At 33.1% G+C, this 27,195-nt stretch overlaps 3 protein-coding genes across 10 annotated transcripts; 2 read left to right on the top strand and 1 right to left on the bottom strand.

Moving 5' to 3' along the window:
- Positions 1-1,755: 1,755 nt before the first annotated feature.
- LOC130955408 (serine/threonine-protein kinase SRK2E) lies at positions 1,756-4,962 on the top strand. 2 transcript variants are annotated; one of them, XM_057882258.1, is made up of 9 exons: positions 1,756-2,061; positions 2,149-2,223; positions 2,566-2,667; positions 3,094-3,147; positions 3,281-3,349; positions 3,589-3,681; positions 4,014-4,118; positions 4,226-4,324; positions 4,669-4,962. In XM_057882258.1, the coding sequence occupies exons 1-9, from the start codon at positions 1,891-1,893 to the stop codon at positions 4,960-4,962; spliced, it is 1,062 nt and encodes a 353-aa protein (XP_057738241.1). In that variant the 5' UTR covers positions 1,756-1,890. The 2 variants fall into 2 exon arrangements, with proteins under 2 accessions (XP_057738241.1, XP_057738240.1); XM_057882257.1 differs by having other exon boundaries at positions 3,257-3,349.
- On the bottom strand, positions 4,111-10,097 carry LOC130955407 (probable N-acetyl-gamma-glutamyl-phosphate reductase, chloroplastic). 5 transcript variants are annotated; one of them, XM_057882254.1, is made up of 15 exons: positions 9,596-10,097; positions 9,288-9,352; positions 9,109-9,213; positions 8,927-9,034; positions 8,761-8,847; positions 8,582-8,632; positions 8,400-8,471; positions 7,982-8,101; positions 7,574-7,634; positions 7,382-7,462; positions 7,156-7,235; positions 6,983-7,072; positions 6,572-6,700; positions 6,367-6,483; positions 4,111-4,316 (listed from the first exon to the last, which is right to left on the bottom strand). In XM_057882254.1, exons 2-14 carry the CDS (start codon positions 9,345-9,347, stop codon positions 6,376-6,378), a joined length of 1,152 nt encoding a protein of 383 aa, XP_057738237.1. In that variant the 5' UTR covers positions 9,348-9,352; positions 9,596-10,097; the 3' UTR covers positions 4,111-4,316; positions 6,367-6,375. The 5 variants fall into 5 exon arrangements, with proteins under 5 accessions (XP_057738237.1, XP_057738239.1, XP_057738238.1 ...); XM_057882256.1 differs by lacking the exon at positions 4,111-4,316 and adding an exon at positions 4,792-5,004; XM_057882255.1 differs by lacking the exon at positions 4,111-4,316 and adding an exon at positions 5,650-5,764.
- A 13,599-nt stretch (positions 10,098-23,696) lies between these two features.
- LOC130956423 (uncharacterized) lies at positions 23,697-26,869 on the top strand. 3 transcript variants are annotated; one of them, XR_009077099.1, is made up of 5 exons: positions 23,697-24,028; positions 24,248-24,323; positions 25,081-25,139; positions 25,617-25,695; positions 26,637-26,869. XR_009077099.1 is itself a non-coding variant. In XM_057883462.1 (5 exons), exons 1-5 carry the CDS (start codon positions 23,880-23,882, stop codon positions 26,664-26,666), a joined length of 384 nt encoding a protein of 127 aa, XP_057739445.1. In that variant the 5' UTR covers positions 23,697-23,879; the 3' UTR covers positions 26,667-26,869. The 3 variants fall into 3 exon arrangements, 1 of the variants encoding a protein (XP_057739445.1); XM_057883462.1 differs by having other exon boundaries at positions 25,081-25,130; XR_009077098.1 differs by lacking the exon at positions 25,081-25,139.
- The last annotated feature ends 326 nt before the right edge of the window (positions 26,870-27,195 follow it).

The following is a 27,195-nucleotide window of genomic DNA, read 5'->3' as shown; positions in this document are numbered from 1 at the left end:
TTTTTTCCCTTTCATTATCCATACCTCTCACGAACAGAAAAGAAGAGTAGAAGAAGGAAACAAAATAAAAAAAAAAAAAAACAGAAGGTGGTACTCACCTCTTTTACTCATGTCTTTATAAATACTTTATTCAATACGTTTTGGTAGAAGAAAAGTTAAATTTATGAGAATTGATTCCAAAATAAAAACTACATCCAAGTTAATAAAACTGGTTGAGTTCCATCTCAAAGATCACAACCATAGCATCCTATCACAACAACGGTATCAATGGCATTGGTAAGTGAAAAAAGTAACACTCTTTTTTAATGATGTCATTAAATTTTTTTAACTTTTATTTATTTAATTATTTATTGACTTCTTTTATTTCTTCAATTTTAATCCGAGTATATTGAAGTAGGAGTTCTATATCCATAAAACTCATAGAGTTATAACTCATTTTCTAAAAGTTCAACCTGCTTTATCAAAATACTGTTAGGCCAAGTTTAGGGATTATGATATGGCTGTTATAACTCGGTCAAATGTTATAACTCGAGCTCCGTACATTATAACTCGCTCAAATGTTATAACTCGGCTCTATATACCAAAATGAATATCATAACGTTCTGATATGATACTATTCTTCTTTATTACAAATTATTCGTGAAACATAACTGTTAATATCTCGCCTCACATATAAGAAGTAAGATATTTTATTAAGATATGATCGCGTTTCACACATTTACTTACTTAAGCGTAGATACCTCTTTTTTTTTATTTTGCTGTACCAAAATATAACTCTTTCCAGACAAAAAAAAATCAGAATTAACTGCTAGAAGACGAACTATATCCCAATCATCACACGAAGAACAATATATATAATGGTGCAGTACTGCAATTGCAACATGTTTCTAGTCTCTCTGCAAATCCAAAATGCTTTTCATTTCCTATGCTCTTTATTTATTTATTTTTGTAAACCAAACACATTTACATTATTGGTCGTCATTTCATCACTTGATTTTCTTTTGTTCTTTTATCCCCCCTTTTTTTTGCCCTGCATCACTAATCCTTCAAATCCACAACCAAAAAACTTGACCACTACTTTAATTAGTTTTTTGATATTTTTATTTTTAGATTTGTATGAAAAATTATATATTATTATTATTATTTTCATTTTTTCTTTAAAAAAAGTTTTGAAGACAGATAATACTAAAAATAATATAATTTAAAAAATGAATAGAAATGAATAAAAAGATTTTAATTTATATTTTCATTTTTTATTTATATTTTTTATTTTCAAAATTTTGTAATTTATTTAAATTCTTACATTTATTTATTTTTTCACAAAATTGTAAAAACAAAAAATATAGAAAAAAATTTATCTTTTTATTTAGACTTTAACATCAAGAATTATCTCTCATAAAAATTTAACCGATTCCAATTAGAAAAAAAAGGAGTTTAAGATAAAAAGATAAGGGCAATTATGTCTTTTAGGGGATGATAAGGCATGAAATGATTAGTGAAATTGGGAACCGACCAGAAAGAAAAAGTGTATGATTAGTGTTCCCATATGAATAAAATCAATATCTAATTTCTAACTAGCTACAACTTTGTTGAATCAGATGTTGTGAAAGCCAATATATAAAAAGTAGCATTTAAAACACTTGGAGAAAATGTATCATTATTCAGGAGCTTATGTGTCTATATATATAACATTAATAATAATAGTAATAATAATAATAAGTGAAATTGATGAAGTTGGTGTAGAGTTCACGAGGTTCCTTGCTTATTAGGTTCTTGCAAGTTCGTTTCCATATCTTTGGTCTCTTTCACATTCACCCAACTCTCATCAATCCTCAACCACTTCTTTTTCTTCATTATCATCATCATCTTCTTGTTCTTGGATTGTGAAAAATGGATCATAGAAGCGGAGGAGGAGGAATGGATATACCCATAATGCATGAGAGTGATCGCTATGAGTTAGTTAGAGATATTGGTTCTGGAAACTTCGGAGTCGCCAGGCTCATGAGGGATAAGCACACCGACCAACTTGTTGCCGTTAAGTATATTGAGAGGGGTGAAAAGGTAATTATACGTTCTTCTTCTTCTTATGCACTCTAAGTAATATACTTTATAAGTTTATATGGATAGTAATGAGTTATTACAAAACAGATCGATGAAAATGTACAGAGGGAAATTATAAATCACAGATCACTAAGGCATCCCAATATTGTGAGGTTCAAGGAGGTATGTATATATGTATTAAGTAAGAGTTATGTTAAGTGTATACTAAAATCAGTTATTAATATCAGTTATAGTATAAAATATGTTAGAATATAAATACATATGTATTTTAATATGTATATTTTTAATATGTATTTATATTTTAACATGTATTTTATATTAGTAATTTATTTTAGTGGTTGATTTTAATGTACATATAGTATTATTCAAAAATAAATTAAATTACACATATATTTATCCATAAATATATTAGTGATTGATTTTAATGTATAAATAATATTTTTGATTAATTAATTATTTCAATCTTCTCGTAATATTATTGTTACTAAATTAGATCAACTATAGGTTATACTGACCCCAACACATTTGGCTATTGTCATGGAATATGCCTCGGGAGGAGAGCTATTTGAACGAATATGCAATGCAGGGCGCTTTAGTGAGGACGAGGTACCCCTCTTCTATTAACTCCATCATTTTATTTATCGGAATATGAAAAAGATTATTGTATAATTTTCTTTTTAAATAAATAAGTTATAAAAATATCTTTTTCCTATTTTTAGGATTTGTACTCAATTTTTTAATTAAGTTTTACCTAACTTGTTATTTCAACTAATTTTATTTTTATTACTTTTATACATTTAATAAATAAAAAATAAATCAATAAGATAGTACTTATTGGTACACTAGTGTATAATACGTGCATATAAAGTTTTTTAAAATAATACATTGCAAAACAAAGGAATATAATACGTACTTTTATACTATATGTGAGACGAAATGTGTAAAAAAAATAAAGAATATAGGAAACATTTATTCTATTATGTATTATTTTACATTTAATGGCTATTATTAATTACATGTTATAATGCGCAGGCACGTTTCTTCTTCCAACAACTTATATCTGGGGTTAGCTACTGTCATGCAATGGTACATAAGTTGAGCACATTTTTTCCTTATTTCTTCTACACTTATAGTTATTTAAAGATATGTATTACTTGAATATTTGGTTTTATTTGTCTTTTTCATAATTAAAAAGCAAGTGTGTCATCGTGATTTGAAGTTGGAAAATACATTGTTGGATGGTAGTCCAGCTCCTCGCTTGAAGATTTGTGATTTTGGTTATTCAAAGGTATAATGTTCTTCTTTTTATTGTCCTCTTTATCTTTTAGTTTTATTATTATTATTTTATTAATGTACTTAGAAACTAAATTATACAGAACTATATTAATCACATTATAGATTTGGCTCTCAAACTCTAGGTTTCTATAAGTCTAAGATCAAGCAGATTTCTATAATTTTTCCTTTGTATTTGGGAGTGGAATTAGTGACACTTATGCATCTTGCAATTGTTCTTGATTACTTCTCCAGTCTTCAGTGCTACATTCACAACCAAAATCTACAGTTGGCACCCCTGCATACATTGCTCCTGAAGTTTTGCTTAAGAAGGAATATGATGGCAAGGTAAATTTTCATTACGTTTAAATCGAAATTTATATTCTTTCAAGTATAGTTGTCACGTCGATAGAATTCTATTTAAAAGCTATGTGCTACGATTGTCGTGAAAGTCGAATTCTTTTAGCTGATTAGGAAGAAGAGAATGGTATGAATAAGAGTTTAATTTTGATATACTCACAGTGTAAAATATTTTACATAGTCATTTAATCTCAAAATCAATGTAAAAATAATTATTTTTATTGATGTGTCATTATGTGATTGCATGCAAGTGTAAAACTGATATGATATACTAACAGAATGTAGTAATGTAGTAATGTTGTAACTGAACCATGATTCAGATTGCAGATGTGTGGTCTTGTGGGGTAACCTTATATGTGATGTTGGTTGGTGCTTATCCATTTGAAGATCCAGAGGAACCTAAAAATTTCCGCAAAACAATACATGTAACACATTGCTTCCTCCTTTCTGTTCTTTTCTTTTCTTTTTTAATTATTTGATGGATGGAACTTGTTTCTCTAAATGGTATACTAATATTGAATGTTGGTTGCAGAGGATTTTGAATGTCCAATACTCAATTCCTGACTATGTTCATATATCTCCTGAGTGCCGCCATTTGATCTCAAGGATTTTTGTTGCTGATCCTGCACAGGTCAATTAATATTATCAATCTCATTCCAAAAGAGTGAAAATTTTCACTAATTGAATTGGAGAAATAAAATAAGAGAATCTGTGTCATGAATTACCAATAACAAATACAAGTGAGACTGTCGGAGTCACAATTTAATTGATTTTTGGTTTGTAGTCCAAAGTTAATAGGTAAAGACACTTGAATAATTATACACGTAATAGATAATACATAATACAAAAAAGATTCTAGAAGTTTTATCTCTGTTTATGTGTGGGTTCTTTAGATACATGACCCTATATAATTAGCATTTTGGAGAAATAATGACATTTAACACTTCATATGATGAATGTTGTTTGTGAAAACAGAGAATAAGTATACCGGAGATCAAAAACCATGAATGGTTCTTGAAGAATCTACCAGCTGATCTCATGGATGGGGACACAATGAGCAACCAGTATGAGGAGCCTGATCAACCGACGCAAAGCATTGAAGAGATCATGCAGATAATATCCGAGGCCATGATTCCTCCAGCCGGAAGCCAGTCCCTCAACCAGTACCTCACCGGAAGCTTGGACATCGACGATGACATGGATGAGGATCTAGACAGTGATCCTGACCTTGACCTTGATAGCAGTGGAGAAATTGTCTATGCTATGTAATGTAGTAACATTGCTGGAACACTATAATTTGGTTTCTGGGGTCTGCAATTTGAATGTTATTATCATTATTATTATTATTATTATAATACCCTGGTTTCTTTCAGTTTGGGAAATGTAACTCTCACTTTGTAAAAGGCTAGATTTTGTGATTGAGTTTTCCCCTTTAAGTTGCTTCTACTTATGTGTTCTTGATGTATATTTAATGTGTGTTTAGAGTTATTACAATCACTTATTTTTAAACTTTATGTAACTTTTAACATAATAATTGAGTGATTGTAGTGGCTCACATAGCGGAAATGAATCCTCTCCAATTTTGTCAACACTTGACAAAATACAGTGCAATCTCTCACCTTTAATTTTAACAGTGGGACCAGAAATAAATAAGAGAGAGAATGATGAATGGTTAGATTAAACACTGCACACCATCCAGTTTTTTATTCACTGGAGAGGATCCACTCCCCTCACATAGCAAACATTAAATGTGGTTAAATACCATACAAAATTTTCTTGTAACTCTTGTAGTCTTATGTGGTCAAATCTAATTTCTACGTAAATTTACTTTTGGTGAACATAATATTCTAACAAAAAATTTTACTGTATGAATATCATTCATAAAGTATCTTTATAGCGGAATTATCTTATAATTCCTTTTAAGCATCGTATATTAATTATATTATATTTTCGTCTTATATATTGAGTGCATGCTTGGTTGAGTTATATGAAATGATACAGATACCATTTTTAATGCATTCTCTTTTATCTGTAATATTCTAAAAGCGGACGAATACTTCACCTCACGTACCTATAGAAAATAAGAAAAAGTTAGAACTCATGCTGAATTTTATGTCTAAATAAATTGGACAACAATTTGCTTTGAGTAATCATTCTCATAGGCAACCCGTGAAATAAAAATTGGTTCTCTCTCTCCAAAAATAATTCATCTTGAAAAGAAAATAATCGAGAAGAGGCTCAATCAAAACTTTAAGGATAGAAAAACTCTTTTGTTTGCTAGGTTCTCTCTTTTGTTTGCATCTATTTAATGATATATTAATAAGGGTCTCTCAAACAACTCTCCAAATTTCATGGGTTGTGTATCAATTTCTCTCTTGCTGAATCTATGAAAACTCCTTTTTTAAAATAAAAAAGACACTGTTAAATCAACTGTACATAAGGTGAAGAGAGATAAAATAATCCACCAAAAATATTAATTGATATTCAAAATCTCATCCTGAAAAAACTGCATCCCTCAACAAGTTATCAGTACCCTTTTATTTCACATAAGAAATGAAAAAGCAGATGAAGCTACTAAAAGAAAAAGAGAAGACTTGCAGTTTACACAAGAGAATGAAGGAAAAACAGGCTTGAAAAGTTGAAGTGTTAGGGGTAGTTTTGTTGAAGGGTTACCACTCTCATCTACGGAAACAGAGACTGGTAATGCAGCCCTAGGTTTTCTGGAAACCCCATCATCAAATTAAGGTTTTGTAAAGCCTGTCCGGAAGCTCCTTTCACCAAATTATCAATCTACAACAGCACGAACATATTTAGAGTGACGAAACAGAATAATACAATTACTTATGCAAATATTTCAGTTTAAGGAGCTTATACATACCACAGATATGATTATTGCTCTTCCGGGAATTCGGTCAGGAAAAACATTTATTAAACAGTAATTGGTTCCTCTGACGCTGTGAGTTCGGGGAACTACTCCATTCCCCAACAGAACGGCAAATTCTTCATTCTGAAACCACAGTAAAAGGGAGAAGGCGGAGGAAGTAAGAAGGAGCAGAGAAATTTAAACCATGCAACCAAAGAAAGTGATGGTATATTCGGTGGCATCACCAATAGATATCTGAGGTCTCAGAGTGACGAAGTTTTTCACTCTGGCATTGAAGAATAAACATTAAGTAACAAATGCTAGATCAGTAGTCTTAGCATGGTTGCCCCCGTATTCATATGTTATGCATTCAACAAAATGTTAAAATAGCATCTATTTCTGGTGACAAGTGACATTTCGACATACTTCATAAGAGCGCTTCAGTTGCTGGTACAAGTCCTCGGTGCTTACTCCTGGAGCCATTTCCACATAAATAGTTGATTGCATACCACGTATCTGATCAATGGCGAGGGACATGTATTAGTTTTGTAGGCAGGAAAGATAATATCAGATAAGACAGATCCCAGGGCATGACTCACCATTGGCATCAGGTGTGGGGTAAAACTGATGGTTACTTTAGAATGTGCAGCATCAGATAGCCCTTGTTCGGTTTCTGGAACTGGAAATAAAAAAATAAGATTATCACTACAGATCCAGAACCTTTTAAACTTCAGTATAGAGATCAATATGATAGGCATAAAAAGAGGCATCATTTTTTAATCTTAAAGTGCATAAATTAAATTCCAATTGGTAAATTACACCTACCATGGCGATGCCGGGTAACACCATAAGAATTGATACCTTCAGCTACTTCTGTGTACAATAAATTTTCTTTGACACTACGCCCTGCAGTAATTAACCAAGTAGCAGAACCACTATTCGAATGAGCAGGTATTGCTGAGACATTTTCTTCTATATTTGAGATTGAATACAAAAACTGTGTAATAGAATTCTAACCTGCTCCACTCACACCAGATTTTGCATCAATAATAATATTTTTTATGTCAATAAGCTTTGCCTGTAAACCAAATAAAAATTAGAAAATAGCAACATAAAATCAATATTCATTACAAAGAAAATTTAATACTCCAAATAAGAAGTATAAAGATTCTATCAAGTTCATAATCCATGGACACCATATCATATAGTAAGCAACACCATATACATAAATATCTTTGGAGCGATGATTAACAGACAAGCTTCTTAACAAGGAGAGTAACCCAAGCTTAACACCCTAGACCATATCTGACAACTCAAAATACAAAGAAAGGAAAACGGATACAACCATAAAAGTGACAAAAACAGTGAAACAGAAATTACTTATATATTAAACGCATTGTGAAATAAGCATATTAAGTTACAAACCTTTATCAGTGGGACAAGGGGGATTTGAATGGATGTTGGATAGCAACCAGGATTAGCAACTAAGCGTGCATTCCTTATTTCCTCCCTTAAAATCTCTGTTAATCCATATATAGCTTCTTTCTGGATACAGAAAATTAGGTAAATTCAGCATTAAGAACAAAACAATGGCAAGGGTGACTTTAAGAAAATTCATTTTAAGTTTTGACACTACAGTACTAAAACAAATAATAAAAACATAATTCCCAGAATTCAACAGAAATCAAGATCGAGAAGTTAAATTCCTAATGACTAAATGCCACTGAATGCAGCGGATATAAGCATCATTAGAGGTTCCACAGATTGCTGAATAAGATTCTGTTGAAATGAAGGGCAATTTAACAGTTTCAAAATGAGAATTTTGCCATTGAAATGTACTCACCTGCAACTCCGGTGCCCTGTGTGGTTGGCCATACCACTCTTCATACTCAGATATATCACGTAAACGAAAATCCTACACAATCTCAGTTACAATTCTGATATACGCTAAACTTCATTTATATTCTAAAGAACAAGAAATTATAGAGTTTGGTTGGGGGAAGAGAACTGTTATTTAGAACATACTGCTGAAAGGTCAACAATCTTCAAGTGATTGGGAAGGCCTCTAATTATTTCCTGCAAGAAAAAGCGAGAAAAAAACAGGATTTGAGAAAAGAAAGCAAGGAAAAACAGGGGTACCGTGTGTAAAAAGCCGACTCTACGAAAAGTATTTCCTAGAAATAAGTATTTCTGAAATGGCTAACCTGAGTGGTTCCATGCGGCAAACAACAGAATACAGCATCCACATGAGAAAAATCTGCATCCTTGACCGCAATCAAATCTGGCAATTTCTGCAATTCCATTATGATAGAAGAATCAGCATTGGACAAGTACCTAGCAAATGCAATTAACATGATCAAACATACATACCTGTGTGGCCAAATGGGGGAAGACGGAAGCAATCGGCTGTCCAGCTTTCCTATCAGCAGTCAATAGAGCAACCCCGAATTGCGGATGATTCGCCAAAAGCCTAAGAACCTAACACAAAAGACTCTAAACTCAACACAAAACAATGGCAATGGTGGCAATAATTAAGGTAGCACTGAACCTACCTCAGAACCCGTGTAGCCACTAGCTCCAAGAACACCAACACGAACAGTGTTTTCTGAAGAAGCACGGCTCCCACACCTAACATATGCTTTCCCTCCTTCACGTCTCTTTCAACGAAACGACACAACAGAATAAATATATATTAAAAAGATTCCAAGATTGAAGAAGAAAGGGTGGGTACCTTCAAGTTCCAAGAGGAAGCAGTGTTGAAGCTAAGTGAAGTGAATGAAGTGGAGCTCATTTCTTCTGAGACAAAAAGAAAGGTTTTGAGATCAGCTCTCAGATATTTCATTGAATGAAAATAAAAAAACACGAGTTAGTGGCAATGTGATGAATGAAATAAAGACTTGTGTTTGGATTCCAATTTAGGGAGTAAGTCAGCTTTTTTAAATTGGATTTTGACCCCACGAGATGTTGATAAATTACTAATCAAACTCATGAATGATGAAGCAAATTCAATGCAGCAATTGAGAGTGTAGTAAGTCTTACTAGGGACGACGGAGGCCGGCAACTACGCCCGAGAGGAGAGAAACAATGTCCCCGGCGGCGACTCTGGCAGCTTTCGTAGCAGCAGCAACCAAAGGTAAGGGGAGTTGGGGTTTCAATGTAATTGAATATCTATATTAAATTAAAATTTTTAGTAGTTTATTTAACTTAATACTTATAGTCTTATACATGTAAAACAATTATAATTACATATATATTACGTTTAATACTATTTAATTATTATAATAGTATTTAAAAAATACAAAAATAAATAATAATTAAAAATATAAAATAAAATAATGTTAAACTATTTAAAGTTAATTTTTATTATTTTTTAATTTTTAATAAAGAATAAAATAAAATATCTAACTAAACAAATAATGAGAGAAGGTAAGAGCGAGAGAGAAGAGTTAAGGCGAAACACAATGAGGTTGTTGGCCATGCCGACTGTGGAGATAGGACGAGATAATAGAGGAAAGATTGCTTCAAGTGGTAAAGAGAGGGTAACAAGAAGTGATATTCCGAAAGTAGCGATTTTTTTTTTTTTTTTGCGACAAACTCGTGAGCGAATCTACTTCCAAGGTTTACTTAGTAAAGATGTTATAAGGATGTTATTGTGGTTTTATGTTGGACAAAAGGTTTACTTAGGCTATGTTTGGTTGGAAGGAAAGAAATAGAAAGAAAAGAAATAGAGAGGAAAGAAAGGAAAGGAAAGAAATTGAGTGGATTTTTATTTTCTTTAGATGTGTTTGGATGAAAGGAAAATAAGAAGGAAAGAAATGGTATAAAAAGACATGTTTACCCTTATATTATAAAATATATTGAAAAAAGTAAAGGGGTAATATTGGAAGTAGAGAGAGAATTAGTTTTCTCTCCATTTTCTCTCCATTGTTGGAGGGAAAAAAAATTAGTGGACCCCACCAATATTTTTCCATCCATTTTCCTTCCTCTCCCATTTCTCTTCTCAACCAAACAAGGGAAAATAATCATTTTCCTTCCAATTTCTTTCCCTTCCTTTTCCTTCCTCTCATTTTCATCTCAAACAAACACACCCTTAATACTTGTTTCATTATTTTGATTAAAAAAAAATCTTTTTCAATGAAAAAATATTTTTTTTATTTTTTAATGTGTTTGGCAAATTTTTAGTAATAAAAGTAAAAGCACTAGAAAAATAAAAAAAACATCTTTTTTGAGAAGTTGTAATTTACATCTTTTTTTAAAAGATCTTTTTTTTCTTAAAAAAAAAAGATGTTTTTCATGTAATAGATAAACAAAAAAGTACTTTTATATTGTTATACCCAAACATAATTGATAAATAAAAAGGTCTTTTGTATGAGATACCCAAACATAAAATTATTTTTACTTTTCCATAAGATCTTTTAAAAAAAGATAACTCGAAAAAAGATCTTTTCTTAGAAGCTCATCCAAACAAGCCCTTACACTATACTTTCTCACAAATTAAAGGCATCATAGAGGATCAATGGAGGCTATGAAATATTGAATGTGGATCATGGATATTTTTTTGGCTAAATTTGATCTTTTGGATGAAAAAGAGGTCTTAACAGGTGGCCCATAGATGATTGACTGCCATTACATTGCGGTTAAATCTTGGTGCCCATCTATTTGGTTAAAAGAAAAATTTTTTGGGGGCAATTATGGTATGAATTAGAATTAGAAGTCTTCTGATATGGTACTATCATGACAAGGCGATGAATAGGATCACATCCGTTATTAGAAAACCTATTAAGGTCGATCTTGCCACTAGCTCTGCAGAAAGAGAAAAGTTCACAAAGCGTGTGTCGAAGTTAATCTTGAACTTCTAATTGTGCATAATGTTATATTGTTGATGGAGTTGAGTATTCGATTGTGTATGAAAGCCTTCAATTGGTGTGTGAAGTATGTAATTACTATGGACATATCACAAGTGATTGCAAGAAGAAAGTTCTTATTAGCGATCAAGGTGTTAATTTTAATGATAGTGAAAATCCCAAGATGCATGAAAGACAGGTGACGGCAGTGGCAGCCAACTCCGACATCGTCTTTGAATTTGGAAAGAATCAAGGTGCTAATGATGTTGACTTGAATTCAAAGAAGATCGCAAACAAAATGGTTTTGGAGAAGAATACGGTGGAGAATCCGGATACATTTAACGTGAGTGATATGCATGCAAGTAATAAGAGTAGGGTTGAAGTAAAGCATAAGGGAAAGACTAAAATGGGCCAGAGCAAGGAAGGCTACATGCAACAAAGCCCAACTCCCCTTTCTACAACAAATGGGCCTAGACCCCTTCTCATGTTGTTGTTGCTTCAACAAATTGGGGCTCTAAACTTGATTTTAAACATGTGAACATAGGCATTTTGAGAGCCGAGCCAATCTCCTCCACCAAGAATAACACCTCTCTCTCACATGGTAATTTTTCTTTGCTAACTTTTGAAAGAAACAAGGGTAGGGATGCTACTCAAGTTAACAAGGCAACACCCATCACTAATAACAAATACAAACGTTGAAGACCTCCTTCCTTATAGAATTCACCATCATCCGCAGTTTGCCCAATTCCTAAAGAGAGCATTCAAGTAATCAATATAAGGTGTGAGGGTGACTGTTCAAATGGCACCAAGGAAGCATCAAAATTTGAGCATTAGCTTGGATGGGGTTATTTCCTCCTCTCTCTTGTTATTTTTTTCTATGGATAGTGTCTTTAATATTTTAGTTTGAAATGCTATGAGAGCCTCTAATAAAATGGATAGAGTTCATTCCAAGGAGTAAATAAAAAAAGTTTTACCGTTGGTTAAATTACACAGTTGATCCCTACATTTTCAGTGAAATTACAAATTGGTCCCTAGAATTTAAAAGTTTGTAATTAGGTCCCTAAAGAGAATTAAAATTTGTAATTTAGTCTCCGCCGGTCAAAAAGTGTTGATTTAACAGAATATTCTGTTAAAATAGAAAATATGCTAAGAATATTCTGTTAAATTAAACACTTTTTGAATGATGGAGACTAAATTGTAAATTTTAATTCTTTTTAGGGACCCAATTACAAACTTTTAAAGTGTATGGACCAATTTGCCATTTCACTAAAAGTATAGGGACCAATTGTGTAATTTAACTTTTTTATAATTCTCGTGCTAATCAGTTTGTTAAGATGATGGATTATTGTAGTCTTTTGGAGATTCCTAATTCTAGAAGGTCTTTCACTTGGTACCGTAGAATTTAGAGATTTAGAAACATTGCCAAAAAACTAGACCGGGTTATTGCTAATTCTGCTTGGTATAGTATCTTTCTCAAAGCTTTGTTTGAAGTACTTTATTATTTCTTTTGAGTTTGGAAAACTAAAATTTGAAATGATGACCAAACATTATTGGGTTATTATCAATTTTGTGTGTGATTTATTTTGCTAAGTGTGTAGGAAGATAATTTAATCAAAGCCAGCCCAAGAAGCATGAAATAAAGCCCGAACCCATCTAGTTCACATATGCACATTAATTCTCTATAAACAAAAAGTCTCAACACACATTTTTCATTAGAAATGAAAACATAAGGAAAGAAAGAAATGAGCCCAAATCCCAACACAAGCCCATTTGGTGATCCACCAAAACTCACTCTCCTGGAACTTGAACTCCATAACTCATTTGAATTCACTTTCACATCCACCAAACCATACTCTCTTTTCTCTCTCTTTCATTCTCCTCATGTCAAATCACTTTGCACCAAGAAGAAAGAAAGAATGGAAAAGCTCTGATAATAGGGTAAACAGAGGATCACAAAAAGTTGGTTTCCCTATTTGTGCTTCACCGAGAAACTTTGAAAAAATTTGCTGAGTTCCAAGCACAAATCAAGCAACAATGAAAAAAATGAAGTCAATGTACACAGAGGCTCATCAACATCCGAAAATCAAACTTGGGGCCAAAGCAAAGCTCAACGGCCCATATTCAAGCTTTTTGAAGAAAAAGATTGAGAGAGAAAGGTAAGATGGCATGTCATTGCTTCTACTTTCTCTCACCTCTGACCACGCCCGCTGCTAGTTCTGATGCTGGAGTAGAAGACAACCTAAAGTGTTGAACTTGGTTCAAACCTTGAAAGCTTCACTCTTCTATAATAATGGTGAATGGCCAAAGATTAAATGCAAGAGAGAAAGAGCACTTGTTTAGGTTTTCACAGCTCCCTGAGCTGTTCTTGTTCTTCTCCTTCATGGTTCTTATTTTATAATTTTTCTCAGTTTAGTCTGTCATAGTTTCATTGGAAAAAGGCAAATATGGTGAAGTTTGTAAGAAAAAGTCAATGAATGGGAAAAGGCAATGAGCTAGACTTGGAGAAAAAACCATAGTTGTCTCAAAAATTCTTTGTAAGTTGGGTTAGAACTTCGCTATTGAAAGTTAGGTTTGAGTCCTAGTCAAGTTCAGGTTGGGTTAGAATCTGGACTTGTCCCAGATAGGATTGGGTAGATCCTAGGGAGAATTGGTGACTGTAATCTGTTGAAAAGATAGTGAAATTCTGTCACAAGTTGTGATGTAGACTAGATGTAGGCTACATTGCACTAGGTAGCTAAACCAGAATATATCTGTATGTCAATCTCATCTCTCATCTCTATTTCTGATTCTATCCAATAAGAGACAAAACAAAAGTATCTCCTACCGAGTAAAGAAACAAAATCAAAATATCTCATGTACTTCCTTAACTAAAAGGAAAAGGGGCCAAGATTCAACCCCCCTTCTCTTAGCCACTGATAACCATCAATTGGTATCAGAGCTTGGTCTCAAAGAGATCAAGCTTTGCAACTTGGAGAAAAGATCCTGATGGCATGCAACAATAGTTTCAACATGGTGGCATACACTCTAATAGAAGGACAATCAAACAACAGACATCCATTCTTTAATAGGAAAAATTACAACTATTAGAATGAAAGAATGAAAATCTTTATTCAATCAGTGGACTACAACATATGGAAGATCAACATGAACGATCCTCAAGTTCCAACCAAAACTGGATCAGATGGAGTTGTCATTCCCAAGACTGAAGCCAAATAGAATGATGAAGACAAAAAGAAAATAGAGCTCAATGCCAAAACTGTTAACATGCTAAACTGTGTAATCATCTTTGAGGAATACCGAAAGGTATCAAGGTGCAAAACAGCAAAAGAGATCTGGGATAAGCTCCAAGTAACATACGAAGGCACTATCCAAGTAAAGCAAACCAAAATAGACATGTTGTGTAAAGAATACAAGATGTTCTCAATGAAGGAAGGAGAATCCATTGATGATATGTTCGAAAGATTCTCTATCATCATCAACGGCTTAGATGCTATGGGGATTACACACTCTAAACTAGTGCTCATGAGAAAAGTTCTAAGAAGTCTCACAAAAGAGTGAAAAACGAAGGCTATAGTCATAGCTGAGAGCGGTAACATTAGTCAAATGACTTATGATAAACTAAGAGGAAAATTACTTACTTTTGAAATCACTCACTTAAAAAATGATACAAAAAAGAAAGGAGTTGCTTTAAAATCATGTACTGAATCACTGGGTGATGAATCCTGTGATGATTCATCAGATGACGAGTTTGTGTTTTTTTTTTTCAAAAAACTTAGAAGAATGATGAAAATGAAAGGAAGAAGCAAGGGAAGTAGTTCAAGAAGACCAAAGAAGGATCTAAGTAAAGTCATCTGCCAGAACTGTAAAAAAGTAGGATACTACAAGTTTAATTGTCTTAAACTGAAGAAGGAAGACAAAACCCACAAAGACAAGAAGAAGGGGCTTATGGCCTCCTTGGAAAGATCTAGAGAATGATTTAGATGAAGATGAGGATTCAGAACATAGTTCTCAAGCCTGCTTTATGGCCAACCACACCAAAACTGATGCGGTAATTTTCATTGAACCCTCTAATGAAGATCTTCATCTCATGATTGATCATCTCACTAAAAAATTAAGAAATTTTTTGAACTAGTGTCATAATCTTGAATCGGAAACTGACATCCTAAAAGCTAAAAATGTTTTTCTAAAAAAATTTAAGAGAAGCTGAAACCACTGTTGATCTTATTGAAGAAAATAAGCGGCTTAAGGCTGAACTTAGTGGTTGTGAGAAATAGCATTTAGTGATTGCATACTTAAACTGTTTTGAAGAAAATGACAGGTTGCATAAAGAGGTTAAAAGTTTAAAACAAAATCTAGCTCAGTTTGCTCAAAGTTCTGAAAATTTAAATAACATGTTGGCTAGTCAAAGACCTCTTTATGAAAAGGCTGGTTTGGGCTTTTATAAAAAATTTGAAACTTTTTTTAAAAGTTCACAATTTGATCATGTGGCTTCCACTTCTAATGACATAAGATTTCAAAGCTCAAATCTTTTTAAAAAACAGCAACCCAAAAGATTATGTTACTTATGCAATTGGGATGGATATTTTTCCATTCAATGCTTTATAATTGAAAAACAAATAGGTGATAAAGTCTACAAATAGTTGGTAATTATAATGGTCTTGGCCAAAGAAAATGGTTTGACATTAAAGGATCCAAAAAGATTTGGATACCTAAGGTCACTTAAGAGCTTCATGTAACTTTGTCTAGCATCCAAGAGGAAGGACAACATGTGGTACTTAGATAGTGGATGTTCTAGGCATATGATCGGAAAGTCTACATTCTTTATCAAGCTTGACAAATATAATGGAGGCTTCATGACTTTTAGTGACAATGGTAAAGGAAAAATCGTGACCATAGGTAAAGTAAGTAAAAATTCCTCTTCTATTATTAATGATGTTTTTCTTGTTGATGGATTGAAACCCAATCTACTAAGCATCAGCCAATTGTGCGACCTCGGATACATAGTTATTTTTAAGAAATTGGAATGCTTGGTTGGGTGTGTTGTTTTTGTCATTAAGTTGCTCTTAAGCATTCTCCCACTCTTCTCACTTCAAAATTGAGTTGCTGTTGTTTGAATGAAGGGGTGGCTAGTGTTATGAGAGAGAGAGAGAGAGAGAGAGAGAGAGAGAGAGAGAGAGAGAGAGAGAGAGAGAGAGAGAGAGAGAGAGAGAGAGAGAGAGAGAGAGGTGTTTTTTATTTTTGTTTAAGGGTAAAATTGTTCGAAAGATGTCGTTTATGGACAAAAAATGATTTTAATAAGAAAAAAATATCAGAAATGATTTTAATTTTGATGCGAGACTTTAAGAACGAAAAAAGTAATTAACCATAATAATAATTACACAGAACCACTACATGCAACAATCATATCATGTTATAATTTCAGTTTATTTTAAAATTGTGGGTAAAATTCAAATGAATTTTTCCTGTGCTCACCCAAAATCAACCGTATGTCCTTATTATTTTCATTTTCTAATACAAAATAAGCCTTTAAAACATAGTGAAAATCTTGTCCATAAATATAGGATGCGCATGCTGCTTTGTATGTGAGTAGCTGCGAATCACCTGCACTATGTAAAAATTTGCCAAAACAAATTAACATGCCAGAAATAAAGCAATAGTGCATGATTATGTATTTATGTTACAACATGCTTAAAGAAGTTGATATGCATGTTAAAAATAATACACACAATTTTGGATTTAATTTTTAAGTTCTTTTACGGTAAAAATATTTTACACAAATATTAAATTTTGTGTGGTCACGTCAGCAAAAGTAATTGAGTTAAAGCACAAGTTATGTCAAAAATCATATAAACATAAGCATCAAATTGGATAATAGTAAATTATTAAACACTTTTACACTGCAAGTCATATAAAAAACTCGTAGTATGATAAATTGATAATGATCGTAATTAAAATCAAAGTCTAACCTTCAAACCACATGTCATATAAAAAATCATATAAATATAAGCATCTAATTCGATAAAAATAAATTATTAAACACTTTACACTAAAAGTCATATCAGATTAAACTCATAATACAATAAATTGATAATGATCTTAATTAAAAACAAAGTTTAACCTTCAACATCTGAATTAAGATGTCTACGGCTGAAATGTGTTAGTACTACTTAGTAGCCAGCTCCTACAGCTGATGCATGAGCATCTTAAATACTTTTTTTAAGTATTTTTTTATAGAAAATTTTTTATTTTTATTTGGTAATTATATGATTTTTAAGATTATTTTATAAGTATTTTAATTTTTTGGCTTCATGATTCTTGTAGAAAAACTTTAGGAAAAGAAAGCAAAAGCTCAAGGAGAAACCAAGAATTAAAGACAAATACAAAGAAAATTCGTGGATGCTATCAACCCATACCTTTTCACACTCTAACAAGTATAACTTGAGCTACAGAGGTTCAAAAAATGCGATTTCAGTGGCATTAGAAAGCCAACTTTCAGAGCCTTCCAAGGATATAGAGTCATACTTTCTGTAACACCCCGTTACCCTAAGCGTTACCTCTAGCCGTAAGGCAAAAAATAACAAAATGCCACGACAGTTCTAAAGCTTATAATATATAATATATGTCCAATATATATATATATATATATATATATAAGTAGAAGTCCGATGAAGGAATAAAGCTCAAAGTCACGTAAAGCGGAAATACAAAACGCGAAGCGTTCACACACGATAACTAAACGCTTAAGCACGAATAAGACAAGACATAATACATATAAACCTTGTAAATAGCTCCAGGAGACACAAGGCAATAATCAAGTTAACAAGATATATATATATATAAGTATGAAATACCAAGAAGAGAACTAGTTACAGCCTACAGAGTTTAGGCCGGCTAGTCAAACTGAACACAACAGAGTTTTTGAAGTTTAAAATAGCTTATACAACTTATCTCTCAAATCAAGCCTCTAAGGCCATAAAGTCTAAAACAGAAAGGTGAGAAAAAGTACTAGAGCAAAATAATCAAAAATACCAAAAAGATAACAAAAGATCTTCCGCTCTGTCACCATCCCGCAACTCACCGAGGTGGGTTACGACCTGCATCTGAAAAATAACAACAAAGTATGGAATGAGAACCGGAGGTTCTCAGTATGGTAACAGTGCCCAATATGTAAGATATAAGGTTCTGAGATGCCAAAGGCAATCCTAGAACTTCATACCAAACAGATATCCATGCTTGTCAAAAATAAATAACTTAAACCATAAACAATAAACAAGGGTTATCTAAACATAGGGGATTTCTAACTAAAACTAGTTACCGTTGTCCCACAGCCTTCACCAACCTACCCTCCATGCGATTCCTTCGCCACCGCCTACCTAACCTCCTCAGCACCAGATAAATCACAGATAATGCAAGTAAGTAATATACAGTTAATATTCAAATATAGCAAGTAATTCAAGAAGCAAGTAGGCATGTAATACATTTAGGCAAACCGCAAGTAATCAAAGCAAGCAAGCATATATAAGATACATATGATGAATGTCTGTCCTATTGGCTGTGATATCACATGTCAGTTATAGTGCCAAACCCGACACAAAATTCGGACGGAAACTCCCGAATTAGTCTCTCTGTTGCGCATACTCAGGAGGAATAATTCCGTGGGATGAGTGCCCTACCACCCACTCCTTTGAGAGGAAAACGTTCCGATGGAGAGTGTCCTACCACCTTCCTCTGGATGCCGCATGATTCCGTGGGTTAGTGCCCTACCACCTTGCAACCAGAGAGAAAATGCATGCTCAGGAGGAATAATTCCAAGGGATAAATGCTCTACCACCTTCTCCATGAGTGAGAAAATACGAGTGGGAAGCCCAGCTTCAACCCTTACATCCGAACGTAGGCGGAAGACTGACACAGCCCCTACGACGACATCAATACCTCGACAAGCGGGAGACTGCCACAGCCCTTGCCCGAGGAGCATAGCGAATTTCCATGACAAAGCATGTCACAATCACATACTCAACCTCATTAGCCATAAGCATTCATTTTCAAGTTCCATCTCATCATCCAACATCAATATCTCATGTTCATCATCAACCCGGCTCCCTATTAGTTCACAAGACAAAACCACCCAACTGACATACCAAGCCTAATCCACCATTTTCTAAACTCATACATAAATTTCTACTTTAATTCACTAACTCATCTATATTAATCTTAGGGCCTAATTACTAGATAGTACTCTTAAATATCATTGGGAGGAAGTTTGGAAAGTTAGAGAATCCTTAAAAATAAAGAAAACACTTGTTCAGCAAAATGGGAGTCATGCATACGCGTAAGCCATGCGTATGCGTAGGAGTGCATTATTAAAAGGTAACGTGTACGCGTGGGTGCATTTTCCTTTGCTCGCGTATGCGTGCACCTTGCTCGCATACGCAAGATACCAAACTCAAAAGGGTTGGTCGCGTCGCGTGGAGGTGGTCACGTACACATGCTGCATCAGACCCAGAAACTAAATGTTGCAGAATTTCAGTTTTAAACACCAAACGTTAAATGTTCATAACTTTCTCTACAAAAATTCATTTTCATCAAACTTTATATCAATTTAAATATCTTTAGATAAAATTTAATTCAATAAAATTTTAATCAATTTCAAAAATTGAGGCTCAAGTTATGATCCATCAAAGTTTACCAAAAACCGGTTTTTACCAAAAATTAACTAGGTTCTCAAACTTCCAAATTTCACAACCAAACCAAACCAAAATATACCCAATCATCATAAGACACCACCATACACAACCACTTACCATTTTGTCTCAATTCACCTCTCTTACCATATTTCCACTTACAATACACTATCCTCATAATTCTCAACCCCAATCATCAACTTTCTCATACTAAAACCATTTCTCAACCAACACACTCATCAAATATCATTCTATCATTACCAATCTTCATAATTAGCATCATTCAACTTCAATCTCAATATTTAACATCATAGTTATTATCCTTTCACACAATTCTCATTATTCAATATCATCATTCACCAACATCGTCATAATCATCAAAATTATTATACATCACAATTATCAACAATCAATTTCAAATCTATCATATGATCCACTAGCCTAAGTGTCCAGAAACAATACATATTACATAAAGAAAACCGAAACCATACCTTACTTAATTCCCAAAATGCACCGAACACCAAAACGAAGCCATCAAGCTCGATCCAAAGCCTCAAACCAACTTCAACAAACACCAAAACTCAATCTAACATCATATAACATACAAACATCAAACCTAGAGTTCACAAAACAACTAAGCACAAGGAATTAGTGAGACCTTACCTTACCCAACGAGATTAGGAACAAAATCCAACAATATTCCAATGCTAGATCACCCCTAAACAAACAAAATTACAAAATCTATTCAAAAACCAAACCAAAAAATACAGAAATGTAAGGGATGAAAACTGGAGTGTGAGTTTCGAGTTCTTACCAACAAAGCCTAAATAAAAGCGAAGAGCTCATCAAGATCTTTGCGTGGTCGCAAACGGCTCGTCAATCGAAGCTCTGTAGCTCAAGTTATGGCTCTCAAAAGGTGATGATGAATAGTGACAATGGAATTTCACCCCCGCCCTACCATCACCTATCCAAGCACTCTCTCTCTCTCTCTTCCCATTAAAATGAGCTTAAAGCTCATTAAACACACATATATATGTTGGACCTTGGGTCCGATTTGGGCCCGGTCCAACTCGTTAGCGGTTTTAACCCGTTTGGCCCACTTTGGGCTAAAACCTTTAAGATTATTGCCCGGTTTTTTATTCTAAATTATTTTGTCCTTTCAAAACAGTAAATTTAATTTTTCCAAAATACATGGTACCAGGCAAACTAGAGCCGGTACTGCCGGCTTAAGCTCCAGTACGTATTTTTACAAAAAATTTTCACAACAGATACATTTTTCAACTAAGAAAAATTCATTGAAACCAAATTTCACATTTTTATTTTTAAGATATCATTTCTATCTTTTCAAACCTATTTCGGGCTATTAAATTATTATTTTATTAAAGTGGTTAAGCCGATTCTTACACTTTTTTTTTGGCATTATGGCGCTAAACGCCATGACATTGGCGTTTAGTACTAGTCTGTGAATCAACCTTGGCACCAAACGCCACAACTTCAAGTTTAGCGCCAATTCCTTCACCCAAGGTGGTCCCCACGTCCTCAGCAACACAGTCTCATGTATTTAATTTATATTTTAATTTATTTTTAATTAGAAAAAGATATTATTTTGTTTTTTTAAATTTAAATTAGGAAGTTATCTTAACCACTCTCGTTAAGATAATATTAGTTTTAGAATTTGAATTCGAATTTGAATTAGTAGGAATTTTAGTATAAATAAGTGAGATCACTCACAGAGAAGGGGTATACTCTCTCTCTCACCTCTCTCGTTCTCTCTTCTTCTAAAATTTACAATTTTAATTTCTTAAAGATTCTTTGAAGAATATGAGTTTCTAATTCTTCTCGGTTAAGGTTAGGAATTCTGTTAATTTCATGGTTTAATACATTCGCTTTTCTACCTTTAATTTATGTAATTGACTACTTCTTAAGACTTGTTTTCGTTCTTCATCTTAAAGGGTTTGAATATGTTGACAAACAATTCTTCTTAGATTTGAATTTTTTTAACTTCTTGAAAAAGTTGATTAATTGAATTATGCTTGAAAACTGATTCTCATAATTCTTAATTTTTGAAACTGGATTGATAAATGACATAAAATCAACTAACGGAGATTCTTATGAGTTTTGTGATTTTATAAAGCAGTGGGCATTCTTCAACTCTTTTCTTAAATAATTGACTAAGGGATTGGCGATTAATTAGGTTAAAGAGAAATTAAATCACCAAGGAATTGGGATTAATTACTAATGATTTGCCATAAAAATATCTTTACATGATTAAGGTGGAAAGTGAAAAATATTAATCCAGAAGTTTTAACATCTCCAAAGCCTTAACTCTTTCAATCATATTATCCTTACGTTACTCATTGCCTTGCCTTTATTTCATTGCTGTTTATGTTTTAAAACCCAAATTTTGATTGTCTGACTAGAATAATCAATTAACTATTGCTTGCTTAATTTATTAATTCTCGTGGGATCGACATTCACTTACCTGAGTTTATTACTTGATACGATCCGGTGCACTTATCGGTATTTTGTGGTTTGCAAAAACCGCCATCAGAAACCTCCAAGAAATTCCGGACATTTCCTGTGTAAACACACTTGGGATTTTTCTAAAGGAATAATGTTGCCTATCTCTAGGGTTGGAAGTGAGCCGAGCTGAGTCGAGCTAGACCAAGCTCAAGCTCAGCTCACCAAAATTGAGCTTGGCTCACGACTCGGCTCATTAACAATCGAGTCTATTTCTTAAGCTCAAGCTCGACTCACCGAAAGCTCACGAGCTGGCTCAAATAATAGAAACATAAATACAAAATCTATAATTTTATATCAATAAATTGTAACTTATATATTTAAAAAATATTTAAAAAGAACAATTTTATATATTGTTTATCTATCAATAAATATAAATTTTTTATTTATGTCCTACATCAAAATTATATGTAATAAATAAATATAAAATTTTAAATAATTAAGATCATTAATATATATAATTATATATTACTATTTTATATGTATATATATAATATTAAAAGTATAGACTGAATGCATATAGGATGTGTGTGTGTGTGTGTGTGTGTGTATGTGTATATACACTACAAGAAAAACACCCATTCAGCCACACTTTTTTTAAGCTACATTTGAAAAGCGTAGCCTATTCATAGAATGGGCTACGCTTTTTTCTGTGTTCCCTTTTTATAAGAGAATAGGAAACACAATTATAGCATCATTTAAAAAGTGTAGCATTAGATACAATAAAAATCACTTATAAAGCGTAGCCTTATGTTAATATCTATGGGTACACTTTTCATACCAAAGGAAGTGCTTTTAAAGAGTAACATATTTAATATATTTTGAGTGCACTTTAAAAACGTAGCCTAATGTATCTAGACCAAATGCACCCAAACACTTAGTAATTTTTCTTTTCCTTATCACCAAATCACACTCACATTTGAATACCCTCACTTTCGCCATCTGATCAGAAAAAGTTTCACCCCTCACCTTCGCAAATCACCTTCGAATTAATTCTTCAAAACCCTAACCCTAACACACCACACACTCACACTCATTCTCACCATCACTCACCACCCCACCACGCACCCTTTCACACACACACAGATCCGAGAGAAAGAGTGAACCAGAGGGAGGAGAGGAGGACACGGAGATGAGAGAGCGCGATCGAGAGAATGGAGAGTGAGAGGGGGTCACCGCCGCAACGTCGCTGCAGCCGCCGCCATTGCCGTCGCAGAGCAGGGAGCCCGGAGGGGAGAAAGAGACGATTTGCAGACAAGATGGAGAGAGAGGACGAAGATGCGATGCAAGAGAGGAGGCTGTTCCGCCGTGCACTCTCGTCGCTCCTGGGGTCGATTGAAGCCGCCGCCGCAACTAGGGCTTGCCGTGCTCCTGGGGTCGATCTCTGCGCTTCTCATCGTTGTCTCTGTGCTCACGTCGTCGATTAGGTATGTATTAATTTCTATTTGGTTCTGAAATTTCAGGGGTTCCGATTTTTGAAAGCGGTTTCCGGTCGGTAATCACAAACACAGCTACTATGCTCTTATTTATTTCTTGTATTTCAATTACAATGTTGAAATTTGAGAGTAAACCAAGTTGATGCATGAGCCAGATACGCCATTGTTGTGGTAATTTCAGAGATAATAGTATGTTGAGTTCTTTTTCAGAAAGGGAGCTCAAAGAGTTAGGTGTGACACTTCCAAAGGACGCATTCGAACTGATTTTTGTTTTCCTCCAAGAGTGGTAAGTGGTGTCTGCTCTCTGCTGCATCACTTTAGTTTTGTCTCCATATTGATTCTGTTCTTATTTTTAAGTTGATATATAATTAATTAGTTAATTAGTCCTTTATGGAAGACATGCATAACTTCCACCAAAGCTTCCAGAAATTTGATTCCCTGCCCACTACTACTACCATAGTACTAACTGTCAAGCATTTTTTGTGTTTTTGTTAATTTCTTTTCTCTAATCCGTAAGATTTGATCATTGAATAGTATACTAACTTCTACTGTATTTACAATTCGCTCGAATTATTCAATTGGGTTTCCTTGAATTTTTGGTTTCAATATTCAATAGAAACACCGCACAATTTGTCTATGTGCATAGCTATTATTGTTGAAATAATTTGCATATCCTGAATGTTCAATACATGTTTAATTAATGCTTTTCCTCTACCATGTTTCATATTGTAAGTTGTAATTTCTATCTCATTAGCATGTGAATCAAATTAAAAATTAATTTCATAGAAAAATTGGTTCACATGGCTGCAATTCCTGCATTGATGCAGTTTCAGTGGTTATAGTAACAACAATGTTTATGCTGCATTCATGACTGTGTCTACAAAATGTTGATTTTGGTACCATGTTACTAGTCGACGGAGTTCATTAGTTGAGTGAACTTATACAATTATGTTTATTAATTGGTGAAAGATACAAATTATTGTTGAAGAATTTGGAATTAAGTTCTGCATTTCGTCATTTCTTTTTATGCTTTGGCCTTTCAGGGACAAACTCCACTTTTGCCCAAAATTTCAGCCACGAGGCTGCTGGACATGTAATTTTGGTATTTCTTTTTCTGTGTGGTTAATTTAGAAGTATGTTGTATTTGCATTTGAATTACATATGATTGAAGAACAGGGATTTTATAAGGATGTTGAAACTTGAAACAAAGAAATGGACCACTGACTCATTAAAATTTTGAAAATGATCAGTTTGGATGCTTGGCTAAACGTATTAGTGGAGACATTCAATGATTGTCACATAGGAATTGAAACTTGATCTCTTATTTTCTGTAATTATGCTTGGCTAAGTGCTTGGCTAAGTGCTTCAATATAATTTTACTTTGGTGCATGCTCTGTGCAGTTAGTTAGGGATATTGGCTTAGCATTTTATTGAGAATTATTATATGCATTTTCTATAATTTGCACTTGAGTTCATTATGAATGCTGACCAATGAATTTTATTGACAATTATTATATGAAATTGCTTTACATTACACTTTTATGATTTTGACTGAAAATTCTTATTTGTTTTGTATTAGAATCTTGGCAAATAGACATTCTGCACATAGGAAGCTGCAATACATATCAAAGTTAGAGAGAAGTGTAACTTCATTTCAGGTTAGTTATTTATTGCGGCATATAATTTAGCAATAACTTGCACCAATTTGTAATTTAGATATTACTTGCCCTGTTTTTTTTTTCCACACCTTCCTCACACACGCCTTCCCCTAACTTGACTATTATACCCTAATCTCAATTCGTAATTTAGTAATACTATAATCATCATGACTTAATATCATAGGCCCAAATGGAATACCAAACTTCGATGCCTTCTTAATAATACTATTAATAGAAAACTTATTTTAAGAAGAGTAAGTAATTAATTGTAAATTAAAAAAATAATAATTATTTAAAAGTTTCAAAACATTAGCATCTGTGTGTTCTATTTCATTGAGTATAAAAATTAACTCTCCCTCTTGTTCATAATATGATATGTCCTCTCCATGCAAAACACGAGATCCTTTTCAACACTGACATCCATTTTTGCATTCAGTACCTTTCTTCCTCTCATAAAGTATTATATAATTATAAAATAAAAATAAAAATAAATAAAAATATTGCAAAAAATGCCCCCTTTTGCTTAGTTAGAGTTCCCCCAAGCAATCCCCCAGAAGTGGTTAATGACTAATGAGTAATCACACTACCATTACCAATTACCAAATGTCACATTGGACAGCACCAACAGGCAAATCATTGTATATTACACAATTTAATCTCCTTAATAATTGATTGGATATAAACTGCAACTTGAATATTTCTTGTGAATCTGCTTGTTCCCCCAATCATTTATAGCATTTTATCTAGCTTATGCTTTTTTTTTATCTTTGAATTCTAAATTTGGATTTGTGAAATACTACTATGCATTGGTGAAACTTGCACACAGTACAGAAAGAATTAATGATATCAGTCATTGATAGTTTTGAGTTTGATTTTTTATTTTTTATAATTGTGAATGTCATTATAAATATTTTTCTAATTTCTTTTATATAATTATGCAGGATAATATTGAGGATGATAATAAAGATTAAGCTGATTATTATTGTGGTTTATTGGCTAAGATAGAGTAGTGTTAGGAATGGATACATGTATGGTTGACTAATGCCTTTTATTAGAAGATACTTATGTAAGATATAATATTTTAGTTTTTCGTAGAGTATTAGTAGTAAATTCTAAATGTATCATGATTATTTTGGTATGACTATGCTTACTTTAGTATGAGATGTATGAATATTCAAAATTAACTTCATTCTAGTATTTTTGGATCATTATTATAAATATATTTTGGTTACGGATAATTTTTATTATTTAAAGAAATTATTTAGTATAATTATGTTGTATTAATAATTATTAGAATATTATATATATACAGAAAATTAAAAAAAAAACAATAAGGGACCTAAGGCTACACTTATATACAGTAGCCATGGTCTACAAAAAAAAAAGGAGGGACCTAAGGCTACGCTTATAAAAAGTAGCTATGGTATACAATGTGGCTACGCTTTACAAGTGATGCAGTAGCGTTGAAAAGCGTAGCCTATTCTGGAAAAATGAAAGCTG

Source organism: Arachis stenosperma, chromosome 10, assembly GCF_014773155.1.
Source record: "Arachis stenosperma cultivar V10309 chromosome 10, arast.V10309.gnm1.PFL2, whole genome shotgun sequence".
Taxonomy (NCBI): domain Eukaryota; kingdom Viridiplantae; phylum Streptophyta; class Magnoliopsida; order Fabales; family Fabaceae; genus Arachis; species Arachis stenosperma.
Note: the sequence above shows the minus strand (reverse complement) of the source record. Positions and strands in the feature narration are given on the sequence as shown.

Coding starts and splice junctions, on each gene's coding strand:
- LOC130955408 (XM_057882257.1), top strand. CDS start 1,891: ATGGATCATAGAAGCGGAGGAGGAGGAATGGATATACCCATAATGCAT. Junction 2,062..2,148: donor ATATTGAGAGGGGTGAAAAG/GTAATTATACGT, acceptor ATTACAAAACAG/ATCGATGAAAATGTACAGAG. Junction 3,350..3,588: donor GTGATTTTGGTTATTCAAAG/GTATAATGTTCT, acceptor TTACTTCTCCAG/TCTTCAGTGCTACATTCACA.
- LOC130955407 (XM_057882254.1), bottom strand. CDS start 9,347: ATGAGCTCCACTTCATTCACTTCACTTAGCTTCAACACTGCTTCCTCT. Junction 7,635..7,981: donor CCCTTGTCCCACTGATAAAG/GTTTGTAACTTA, acceptor TTTGGTTTACAG/GCAAAGCTTATTGACATAAA. Junction 6,701..6,982: donor AACTGAAGCGCTCTTATGAA/GTATGTCGAAAT, acceptor CTGTGGTTTCAG/AATGAAGAATTTGCCGTTCT.
- LOC130956423 (XM_057883462.1), top strand. CDS start 23,880: ATGCGATGCAAGAGAGGAGGCTGTTCCGCCGTGCACTCTCGTCGCTCC. Junction 24,324..25,080: donor TTTGTTTTCCTCCAAGAGTG/GTAAGTGGTGTC, acceptor TTGGCCTTTCAG/GGACAAACTCCACTTTTGCC. Junction 25,696..26,636: donor GAAGTGTAACTTCATTTCAG/GTTAGTTATTTA, acceptor ATAATTATGCAG/GATAATATTGAGGATGATAA.